The following is a 12,337-nucleotide window of genomic DNA, read 5'->3' as shown; positions in this document are numbered from 1 at the left end:
CAGGAGGGAGGAGGGAGACACAGGAGGGAGGAGGGAGGAAGCAGGGAGGCAAGGGTGGGTATCATTTTCCAATCTGATGACTGAGCAAGTCAAGAAGGTGCAAGAGGTTAACGGGCCAGCTGAAGAGTGTCCAGATGGTTAGTGACAAAATGGGAGCCAGTCCACAGCGCCGCTGACCTTCTGCAATGGTCTCCACATCCTGGGACCCAGCCATGCTTTATCTGTCCCCATCCCTGACACTGGGAATCGCAGCTGTAGCTTTGGAGCCTGAGCTGAGTTTGGCTCTAGGCAGGAAGAAGGGATGCATTGGACCATCCTTAGCTTTACCCCAGATGTTGTCTTTTTGTTGCGGGATACCAATGGCCATTCAGCTTCTGCCTCAGCCATCAATTCTGGGGCTCTCGGCAGGCAGCCATGTGGAGCTCTGTCTCCCGGAGTGATGAGCTAGCACCTATGAGCTCCACTAGGGGAGGCTCAGCCTCCTCCATCCCCAGACCCTGGAGGCCTGGAAGCTGACTAGTTAATCCGCCCAGGTCAGCTGCAACATCTGGGAGATGTATTTCTACTGTGAAGACTTCCAAAGTTCAGGAATTACAGAAATGGAAAAAAAGTGGTGGCATGCTTCAAATGACTACAAGGTGCCATGCACAAGGAAAGGCCGTTTGCATGTTTCGTAGAATAACATGAAAACAACCCCAGGAGCTGAGCTCACAATACCATGCTTTATACTGAAAGAACTGGTATTCAGAGAGACTAGGTAATTTGTCTGGAGACACACAGCTGATGAGTGGTGGCACTTAGACTCGAACCCAGATCTCTGTGACTTCAGTGCTATTGCTGCTTCTATATGGACTGATGTGAGGAGAAAGGGTTATCTGTGATGAGCATTTGGGTCTTGCCTCTGCCTCTGCCAGCCAGGAAGTAGAAGGCTGGAGGCAGGTGAGGCAGGCAGGCAGACTGACAATTTGTACTCAATTCATTTCTTTCCTGGGCTCTGTGTGGATGGAACTCTGCTGTGTTAAGGAACTTCTTAGGCCCTTTGGCTCTTTCTCAGAGACGAGGCAGCCATGGAGAGGGTAGCAGGGACTAACAGCACTTTGCAGCAGGTGTGGTGGTGTGTACCTGCAATCCTAGTGCCTGGGAGGCTGCGGAGGAAGGCTGCAAGAGTGCCCAAGCTATGCGGTGAGACCATCTTATGGAACCCAAACAGGCTGGGGATGGTAGCTCAGTGGTAGAGTGTTGCCTGGCAGGTGCGAGGCCCTGAGTTACGACAGAAGTAAACTGGGCCTGATGGTACATATCTGCAATCCCAGCACTTGGGAGGCAGAGGCAGGAGGATTAACAGCTCAAAGTCAGCCTTGACTACAAAGTGAGTTCAGCTTGAACTACATGAGCCCCTGTTTCAGATATCCAAAAATAAAATCCCAAAACAATAAACAAATGCAATCTTGGGTCAACACAGAGACCAAGGCTTTTGTCTACAGGTACCTTTACATCTGTATGCACTGCCTGAGCGACTGGGGGTGAGAGGGGTTGTGGCTACAGTCCAAATCGGAACCCATACACCTAAGAGGTCACCAGTGTCTGGGGACACCCAGGTGAATGTCTGAAAATCCCAAGGAGGGGCTGACTGATGGAGTCCCTGAACCCATCTTGGGTCCAGGTACTCAGCCATACTGGGTATGGCTAAGAGTCCACTCTGCTGTCTGGAAGTCAGAAGAGAGAGAGCCTGGGACAGACCCCTGAGCTGCACTGGAAGGGTCTGCTGTGTATGCTGGAGGCTGTCACCTCACCTGCCTAGTTAGACTCACAGGGCTCACCTCTGGGGCCTCATGCAGGAGCCCGGGACAGTTCTACATGGCAGCCCCCTCCAAACCATCTATTTGGGAATCCCTACTCTGTAAGTGTATGCTGCTTGCTTTCTTATTCACTGCCCTACTATCCCATTTCAGTGAGACCTGGTTTCAAAATAAAAAATTAAAATAAATAAAAAGAGGGCTGAGGATACAATTGTGGTAAAGCAATTGCTAGGAAGTGTGGGGTACCACAAGAAAAAAATAATTAGGGGTGGGGACTTGGGGGGAGGGTCTCCTTCTGGGAGAATGGAACCAATGTGTTCCCTTTTGAAGGTGTCCCAAGAGTGACTGAACACATACCAGGGAGAAGGTCCTTACGAGACTGTGGTGGTGGGCAGAGGCTGCCATGGTAGCAGTGATGCCCCGAGACATGGAGCCCGCAGTTGTGAACTTCCCAGTGGCTCTGCATTTATGGATTTTACCCTGATGCATATGCTGTGGTGGCAGCTTATTGCCCAAGTGGAAGCTGTGCTGGGGACAGACCCTGGCAGGGTGGCCTCTGCACTCACTGGCGCTCTGTTGTTCATGACCCTCGTCACTGCCATGTGACCTTGGGCAAGTCACTCTGCTTTGCTGGTCCTGAGGTTCCTTTGCCTGCTGTGTGTGAGGAGTGACCTCCATCAGCAGCTACCAGGCCGGCTGAGGCCGCGTGCTAGGGTGGCACAGGCAGGTGAGCCTTGCTATTAATAAAGGAAGGAGCTGGGCACTTAAAGCAGATGCCAGGTCACCCCATTAATAGACCTGCCCCACCCCTTGCCTGAGTTCCCTGTGTGTCTCTGAAGGTTAGAGAACTGAGCAGAGCTTCTCTCTGGAATTAGGCCTGCCTGCCTCACCCCATAGCCATCAGACTAAATGATGCTTCCCCTAGACCAATGGGACCAGCGGGACATGGTGACATCTGAAGGCACTTTGGTCACAACAGGAGGAGATGTGCTACTGACTCCTAGTGGTTCAGGGCTGGGATACAGTTAAAGATCCTACAACACAGCCGGGCAGTGGTGGCACATGCCTTTAATCCCAGCACTTGCGGGGCAGAGGCAGGTGGATCTCTGTGAGTTTGAGGCCAGCCTGGTCTACAAATCAAGTTCCAGGACAACCAGGAATGTTACACAGAGGAACCCTGTCTCAAAAAAAAAAAAAAAATCCTACAACACAGGATAGTGACCACAGTGACATGGCCCGAAACACCAGAGTGCCCAGGTTTAGAAACCCTGCCTCTCAGTAAACCGCTGGTGGCAATGAACCTTGGGCCTGGTTAATTATCATAGACTCCTGTGAGGTTCCATGGAAACTTCTAGCACTACTGCTTATTATGAACATGGAGGTTTGTGGTGTCAAAAACCTGATGGGCCCTGCATCTGATTTCTTACAATTTCTTCAGTCTTCCCACTTTTGGATATGGTACCATCACCCAGGCAGCTGTGAAGCATCAGCTCTGGGCCGTAGCCCTGACTCCTCATCCTCTTCCCCCTACCCTTCCTCCACACCTCCTATCTCTGCAGCTGCCATTTGGCCCCAGGACTCTAGTATGGCCACCTACCACAGGGTCCAGCTGGGCCTCCTAGCCTTCTGGAATCCTCCCCCTCCACATAAGGCTAGAGGAGCTAAAAACACAGATGGTCTCAGTCAAGTATGTTTGTGGGGATGCACACCTGCAATAATACCTGTAATCCCAGCACTTGAGAGGCCGAGGCAGGAGGCTCAGGGTTCAAGGTCAACCCTGACTACATAGAGAGTTCTGGGCCAGCCTGAGCTACATGGGACCTTGTCTCAGACAAAAATAAATAAATAAATAAAAAAGCCATTGGATACCTTTCCACCCAGCCTGACCAGCAGCAGCAATCCCGGGCAAAAGGAGGAAGGGCCCCTAAGCTGGCCTTGAGCATCCCTGGGCCACCCTCCCCGGGCTGCCCTCGGCCCACCTTGCTGATCCGCCTTCATCCAACCAGGTTTGGTTCAGCTGTGACTACAACTGGATGGCAGTCTCTCCCAGGACACTCTGATTCCATCAGAGAACAAATTAGCACAGGATTGTCAGCTGCTCCCTTAGAATGTGTGTCCTGCTTGCATCAAGGGTCCAGTGCCTCCCAGGCCCGAAGAGACCGGGTGTTTAGTGAACTTGTGCCGAATGAATGAATAAATGAATGAATGAATGAATGAAGTGTGCCGACGGGCAGGGAGCTTGTATCACAGGCGGGTGTCCAAGGACAGCATAGCTGAGGTATTCTGAAGGAGCTTAAAGCTCCTGTCTCTGACAGCTAAGTCTGGCTCTGGGAGGTAAGAAGGTTCCAGATCAGCTAGACCCCATGGGTCAGGTCAGGTCAGGAGACAGAGGCCAAGCAGTCTGTCTTCCCCACATCCAGTGACTCCAGCCTGGCTGTGTTGGCCTTTGTCTTCCAAATTTCTGAGACCCTGGGTCCTAAGACCACAGGCCCCTTGCCCACTTTGCCTTTCCGGGACCGCTTGCTTCCTGGAAGTCCTCAGAATCTGAGCTCCCTGGGAAGACTGACACACGAGATTGACTGTAAACCTGTAGCTTGCACTACTGAGGCCACCTGAAAGTCTGTGACAAACAGCTTCTCCAGAGCCAGGTCGCTTAGAGCAGGGTCCACCAAGATGGATGGCTTTTCCTAAGTTAGCCGGCTCCAACGAAAAGGAGCTGGTATTTTCCACAAGGAGAGAGAAAGGAGGGGGCATGGGCTGCAGCTCAGTTGGGTGTTTGTCCAGCATGCACACGGTCCTGGGTTCGATCCCCAGCACCCGCATAAGCTGGGCATGGTGATGCATGCTTGTCTGTAATCCCAGCACTCAGGGAGTAGAGGCAAGACAGCGAGGAGTTCAAAGTCATCTTAGTGTGTCGAGTTCAAGGCCCGCCTGAGCTACATAAGACCCTGGTGTGAGACAGAGAGGTGAGGTGAGGACAGACAGAAACAGAAAAGACCAAGACCATCTGGCATTACCAGCAAGTAGATACGAGAGAGGGGACCTCCAAATGACTGGAGAGTGAATGCCAGCTGCTGAGTGGGGGCAGGAAAGAAAAGCAATGTTGTCATGGACTAGCTGCTGCATATCCCCAAATTCATATGGTGATCCCCCGATCTTCAGTGTGAACAGCGGTACATGCGGATGGGGCTGGGGGCCTGGTTAGATTTAGATGAGACCATAGGGGAGGGCTCTCTTAGAAGGGATTGCACAGACAGCTTCCTCCTGTTATGTGAACTCTCTAGGGCAAGCAGCCATCAACAGGCCCGGAAGAGCATCCCACTGGAAGTCCAGGAGCCAGCCTCTCTACTTTGGTCTTCCTGACCTCCAGAACCACGGGAAGGAAATGCCTACGGTTTAAATGGCCCTGCTTCTCATACTTTCAATCATTCTTTTAGGTTAGTGCATATGGTAAAACAGCCCCCCAGCTGCCCTTTCCCAAGCCTGAGTGGTTCACATAAAGGATCCAACCCTGACACAGGAGCTCCACCCATCTTGAACCTCAGTTTCTCCACCTCTGAAAGTCAGAGAATTAATATTTACCCAAAAGTGTTGCTGGCAATTACATGCACCTATGAAAGTCTTTGGTGAGTGATGACGACTGTTAACACCAGGGGACCAGGGGACCAGAAGGTGGCACCTCAAAGCGGTAGGGATAGAGAGCTTGCCTTGGCCACTACCACCCACCTTAGCTGGACTGGGATGGGCTGTCTATGGGTTACTGCAAGTTAAAGAAAAACAAACAGAAAAGGCAATGTTCCCAGTGCCATGCAGGGCCTTGCAGCTGTCCACGGCAAAGCTATCCTCTGGATGTAGGCTCTCTGAGTGGTCTGGTTCATCCCAGAGTGTGGTGTGAAGGCCCACTTCCCAGCTCACCTACCATGGAAGAACTTGAGGTGTAAGAAAAGTATACACCTCTCCCACCTGTGGGCAGGTGGACAGGGCTTAGGATAGCTGGAGCCTATGATAGCTGGAGCCTATGATAGCTGGAGCCCATGATAGCTGGAGCCTATGATAGCTGGAGCCTATGATAGCTGGAGCCTATGATAGCTGGAGCCTATGATAGCTGGAGCCTATGATAGCTGGAGCCTATGATAGCTGGAGCCCATGATAGCTGGAACCTATGATAGCTGGAGCCTATGATAGCTGGAGCCTATGATAGCTGGAGCCCATGATAGCTGGAGCCTATGATAGCTGGAGCCCATGATAGCTGGAGCCCATGATAGCTGGAGCCCATGATAGCTGGAGCCTATGATAGCTGGAGCCCATGATAGCTGGAGCCCATGATAGCTGGAGCCCATGATAGCTGGAGCCTATGATAGCTGGAGCCCATGATAGCTGGAGCCCGTGATAGCTGGAGCCCATGGTAGCTGGAGCCTATGATAGCTGGAGCCTATGATAGCTGGAGCCTATGATAGCTGGAGCCCATGATAGCTGGAGCCCATGGTAGCTGGAGCCCATGATAGCTGGAGCCCATGATAGCTGGAGCCTACGATAGCTGGAGCCCATGATAGCTGGAGCCTATGATAGCTGGAGCCTATGATAGCTGGAGCCTACGATAGCTGGAGCCCATGATAGCTGGAGCCCATGGTAGCTGGAGCCTATGATAGCTGGAGCCTATGATAGCTGGAGCCTATGATAGCTGGAGCCTATGATAGCTGGAGCCTATGATAGCTGGAGCCCATGATAGCTGGAGCCTACGATAGCTGGAGCCCATGATAGCTGGAGCCCATGATAGCTGGAGCCTATGATAGCTGGAGCCTATGATAGCTGGAGCCTATGATAGCTGGAGCCCATGATAGCTGGAGCCTATGATAGCTGGAGCCCATGGAGTAGGGATCCAGTTAGGCCCTCCCTTCTTCACATGCAGGGTACAGTGCTAGGAAGTGTGTGTGTGTGTGTGTGTGTGTGTGTGTGTGTGTGTGTGTGTGTGCGCGCGCGCGCGCATGCACGCATATATATAATCTGTGTGCCATTGTGGGAATAAAGGCTGGGGACGCTAGTATGAAAGATTCTGGCCAGTTGAAGGAGGTGGATGTGATTAGGGCAAAGGATTTGCCTATCCTAAGGTCCTAAAACCTTCTCCATACCTTCTCCTTCTGGTGCCCAGCACCAAGCTTGCACAAAAGAGGCCTAAGAGCCACTCCCCCGGTGTCAAGATTGTCTTGTTCAGGTTCTGACAGAGTCGTGAGTATGCTGGAGGCGGCTTCATCTATGGGTGATGTGGTGATAGGGCGGGGGGTGGGGGATGGGAGGGAAGTGTGCTGCTCAGGCTAACCTTGCTGTGATGGTAACACAGTCTCTCAGGGGTCTGGGCCTCAGCAGGCTGTGTGCGCTTTGGGGTGCGTGGTGGGTGTGGAGCCTTGATAGATGGATCTACGCTTGTGCTTCTGGACCCAGGGTCGTCTTCTCCCTCCACATCCAAAGAGTACTTCTGCCTTTGAGCAGGATGTGATCTACACCTTCCACATTCCAAAATGACAAGGAATTAAACAAACATTTGTTGATGATGCCTGGGACAGAAATGACTTTGTTTCCTCTTCTCCCTGTCCCTGGCCTCAGCCAGAGATAGACAAAGAGATGCATAGTGGGGTGAGGGTAGGGTGGGGAAGGCAGAGGAGCATCCGTTGGGACAAGCTTGTCCAGAACCCAGTGGAAGGAGAGAGACACACACAGAGAAAGAGGGAGAAGAGTGTGTTATGCAATTTATGCACTGGTTGTACATCCTCGCTTCCAAATGCCTTTCTGCCAGCCACCCAACCTTCGAGCTGGGCTCCACGGAGTAGCCAAATACTTGGTTCTATTTTTAATGGCGACCCAGAAGCTGCTGGGGAAAGGGCAGGGGAACATGGCGGGAAGAACTTCATAGCGATAGAGGCTCAAATCTAGCCTGGCTGCCTCCTGCCTGGCTGGGTGCCTCTGGGCAAGTCCCAGAACTGTTCTCTCTTGCCTGCACATGTGGGTGAAGGCAGTACCTCACAAGGCTCTCTGAGCCTGCCGGGGAGCACTGTGCACCCGAGTCTTCTCACATTTGTCCAGTGGACAGTCAGGCGGGTGGAGGGAGGCTGAGGTAAAGTCAGCTCTGCTGAAGCTGGACACGGCAGTTGTCCCTCTCAGATGTTTCTGTGGACACCTCAGCGTAGAGGGCTGAGCTCTCCATGTTCAACATGCATAGGAAATAGGCAGGAAATGGAACTGGCTATTAGTGAGTGACCAGCAAACCCACCAGACTCCTCAAGCTGCACTCCGGCTATTCACTGCCCACTGCAGGAGTCCATTTTAGCCCAAAGGTTTCATCTTTTCATCTGCTCCACCTCTTAATTTGGATGTCGTGTGTGTGTGTGGGGGGGGTGGTGGTGGTGGTGGTGGTGCAGATGTCATGCCTGTGTGTGTGTGTGTGTGTGTGTGTGTGTGTGTGTGTGTGTGTGTGTGTGTGTGTTTGGGGGGCTGTTGCTAGAAAACAGGAAGAAATAGTGTATTTTACCCACAAACACTAACAGAAGTAGCAACCCCCCAAACACCTCTTGGTGTCCCTAGGGAGTGTCCCGAGGTTAACTGTACCGTCTTGGTCTCAGCCCTCGGCCACGTGCTGGCTGGCATCACAGGAGGCATCAGTGGCTCTGGGAGCTGCCAGCTTCCATGCTCTGTTCTTATGAGAGAAGCTGGCAGTTCCCGCCCAGTTATGGATCTGAGCACTGGACAAGGAATCCTGAACTAACTCTCCCGGCGCTAGGTCTCAGGAGGCTGTTCTGACCCTGGGAGGTAGATACAGCCTGCTTGCCCCTCAGAACCCCCTGAGCTTTGGGGAATAACAGAGGCAGCCCAGTTCTTCCCGTGAAGTCCCCCAGATGGCTCTCTCTGCCAGGCGAGCCAGCTGCCCTGATCAGCTCCGGGCTCTCTTGATGAACAGTGAGTTCAAACGGCTCGAGGCAGCTGGCAAGATGCTAAGTGCAGCATCAATCCTAATTAGGATGAGGAATTAATACAGAAGGCACTGGAGTCACCACGCAGGCCAGGCTTGACGGCAGCGTCCAAGTTTCCCTTGGGAAACGGGAAGGTCCCAGCTCCGTGGGTTTCTCGGGGGTGGGGGTGGGGTGACAGTGGCATGATTCCCTATGCCACACATGGCATCCAGTGGAGCCTGTGAGGTAGAACACAGCCCTGCAGCCCTCGCTCTCTGCCTAACTCCAGTGCTGTGGCAGGTAGTGACGTGGGTACATTCTCCAGATAAGGAGTAGGTGTGCACGACCTGAACAACTGCATACCCAAAATGATGTTTTTCAGAAGAAAAGAGGGGGGGTGTCATCGCGGGCCCACTAGCTCCTTTGTGAGGCGTGCTTTCCCCCTTAACTGTTAACCTCACACTTCTGTCATCGACAGACTGCTCAGAGCCCTGGCATGAAGCGCCAAAGTGCAGAAGTAGCCCTGATCTGCAATCGGTGTTGGGGACAAAGGTGATAGGAGTCCGGGGTCTGGCGGGGACACCGGGGGACGGGGGACGTCAGGGAGCAGACACAACCTCACAAAGCCTCCTTTCAGATGGCTCCAAACGCAGCCAGGAAGGGCCCTCTTTCTAAGAGCCGGTCCCCAACCTCCTGTCACATCCCACCACACTTAAGTAGCGGGAGGGGTTGTAGCTGCAGAAAGAAGAGGATGGAAGAATTTCCTCAACCACCCAGGGGCGGAGTGAACACAAGACAAAAGGTGACAGGAAAGAAAGAGGAAACGCTATCCAAGGATTTCTGAAAAAAATTAAAGCAATGATCGCCAACTCCCGTTCTGTCCCCCGTCTCAGAGCCAAGACCAAGCAGTGGATCTGACGACAACCTGGCAGAACCAGACCGCCCCTCTGTAGACACCTGTTAATTCGAGTTTCACAGTTGGGCATGACGGCGCCAGGAGGGCTAAGAAGCTGAGAGCATTTCGGGGCTTCCGAGGCATGTGGTCCGCGCTCCTGGAGGCTGTCCCCACAGTCCAGGGAACCCGACCGCGATCTCTAGATGCATTTCAACCTCAGCACACCTCTCTCGGGCCTCTGTATGCTAGGGGGTCGCAGAGCCCCGCCCTGCCCTGACAGAGCGACCACGCCCCTCCCAGCCCACTGTGGGTCCGCGGACAGCTCTATGCTCCCCAGTGTGGTTCCTATAGGGGTCTCTTGCAGCCTTGGTGCTGAGGGGCTGTGACCCAGGGCTCGCTGCTTCAGTTACGGGAGACGCGGTGTGGCCTCCCCTCATGTCCCTATCGCTCAGGGAGGAGAGAGTCTGTGGCCTCACGGAATATAAGAAGGGCGTCGGGCTGGAGCTACCTGGTTCCCCCGGACCCGCTGGAGGCCCAATCTGTACCCCGCCCTCACTCCCTCACTTGGGGGCTTGGAGTGAGCACCTAGATGCCCCGGGGCTCCCCGCCCCCGGCCGGCCCCGCCCCAGGATGGCCAGTTCCCATAGCAATCGCACAGACACCGGTTGCCAAGCAACCCCTCCCCCTCCTCCCGCGTCGGCTCCCCCACAACCCTAGACTCCTCCCGCCCCCACGCCAGCCTCCACCTCCCCCAGGGGCGCCGGCGAGGCCCCTGGGGATCGCTCAGCTCTCGGGTTGCGCGCGTGTGCGTGAGTTTCTGTGTGTTTCATTGTGTCTGTGCGCGAGGGGGTGTGCGCGTGCGACCAGAGAGTTTGTGGGATCAGTGTGTTGGGGAAGGTCCCCAGCCTGGAGGGACCCGAGGCTGCTGCACCCATGTCCACTCGGGGACCCACCCGCCCAGCTTCAGGTTCTTTGTGTCTCGCGTGGAGCCATCGCCGCGCCCACCCCTCCCCCGGCCCGCTCCCCGGGGCAGTGTGTGCGTGTGCAGTGTGTGCGTGTATGTGCGTGCGCTGGGGGCAGGGGTCGTACCTTCGATGCAACACACCCGCCACAGTCCCGAGTGGGTGAGGTCGCCGCGGGCGCGGCGGGGCGGGGGCCCGTCGTCCATGGTCAGGTTGGTGCCGTTGCAGATGTGCGCGCTGGAGTACAGCCAGTAGTCGGTGCCGATGGCGATGGCCATGAGCGAGAAGGCAGCGAAGGCTCCGGCCGTGGTCAGCAGCATCTGCAGCCCGCGGTCGCATCGCACCATGGTGGGCGCCTCATAGTCCGCCGCCCGCCGGCCCGGCCCGCCGCGCCCGCCCGCCCTCCTCCCTCGGCGCGCAGCTCCGGGGGCGCCAGGGGCTGGGGGGCCGAGGGCCGGGGGGCGGCGCCGCGCTGCGCGCTCCGACCCCGCGCCCCGGGCGTGCCTGCGCTCGGGCTGCGCGGGGCTCAAACTCCGAGGCGCCGCGGCGAGTGAGGGCTGCGCGGGCTACGCGGGCCGCCGGGCGGGCGGGCTGGCGGCGGCGGCGGCGGCGGCCGGGGGCTCCTCCCTCTCGGCCCGCCCTCCCCTCCGCGCTCGGCCCGCGCCCTCCGCGCCTCCACCCACCGCCCGCCGCCCGCTGCGCTCTCTCGGCGCCGCCCCTCCGCCTCGGGCCCGGCGCTCGCACACCCCCGGCCGGGATTTCCCCTCCCCCCTCCGCTCCCCTCTCCGCGCTCACGCGCGCTCTCTTTCTCTCCCAGGCTTCATTCACATTATTAGAGCGAAGGAAGCCGAGGGAAAGGTTGGTTCCCTGGAAGGACCCCGGGGAAGCCGCGTCTCCAGTCACTCCTCTTCCCAACCCCGGGGATTCTGCAATCTGTGGAATGGGAAGTGTGTTCCTTCCTCCTCCCGTGTGCCTATACCTGGCTGTGAAGATCTAGGCATGGATGTAGAGTGAGACTCATATCAGGTTTCCAAAAGCCCCAGATATGGGTCACAGATCGGAGGCATTCTTTACAGGCTAAACCCGACACATCACCTCCATCCCAACCCAGGCAGCCTAGGGGTTCTGGCAGGTGCTGGGGGGATTGAGGCTGTGACTCACCACAGTCACACTTCTGATGGTCCATGCTGGTAGAGGCAGGGACACCGCAACTGTATTGAAGCGGAGCAGCCTAATATTGCAGCCTCCAGCTGTTCCCCTCTCCTCTCAGCTCCTTCTTGGAACCTTTACTTTTTCTTTGGTTGGCTCTGCTTCAGCTTAAGCGGCGTTTTTCTCACCTCCCCTTAACAATGCTAGACTCTGCATCAGGCCCGCTGGCCTCTTCACTTAATTGCCTTTGGTGTTGGCAGGATCCCAAGCTGGATATACTCCTTTTTCCTCGGAGTCACTCCAAGCTCCTTTGTCAACACCCAGTCCCACTCTTCCCCTGTAGGAGGCCTGAAACCCGCACTGGGAGGTCCCGTGTTTCCTTGCTTCACATCCGTGTTCTTGTTGCATCCTTGAGGGATGTCCTGTGAGTTGCTATCCTGAACCCCTGGAAACTGAAAGAGGTATATGGAAGGCTGCTGCCCTTACAATTTTATTCTCTGTAGTACGTTCCCAGCACTCCTCAGAGAATGTTAATGACCCCAAGCTGGAAGCGCTGTTCCTCCTCTGAGAGTGTGACACCCCCTCCCCGCC

At 55.4% G+C, this 12,337-nt stretch overlaps 1 protein-coding gene across 1 annotated transcript in view; it reads right to left on the bottom strand.

The window, feature by feature from the left end:
- The window catches only part of Cacng4 (calcium voltage-gated channel auxiliary subunit gamma 4), a 62,409-nt gene extending 51,379 nt beyond the window's left edge, over positions 1–11,030 (bottom strand). The window contains exon 1 of the mRNA XM_052756564.1: positions 10,725–11,030. Coding sequence (XP_052612524.1) covers positions 10,725–10,944 — 220 coding nt within the window. The 5' untranslated portion in view covers positions 10,945–11,030. The remainder of the gene's footprint in view (positions 1–10,724) is intronic.
- Between the last annotated feature and the right edge of the window lie 1,307 nt (positions 11,031–12,337).

This window comes from Peromyscus californicus, unplaced genomic scaffold (genome assembly GCF_007827085.1).
Source record: "Peromyscus californicus insignis strain IS unplaced genomic scaffold, ASM782708v3 Scaffold_3__1_contigs__length_106647218, whole genome shotgun sequence".
NCBI lineage: Eukaryota > Metazoa > Chordata > Mammalia > Rodentia > Cricetidae > Peromyscus > Peromyscus californicus.
This window is presented reverse-complemented; position numbering and strand designations above follow the sequence as displayed.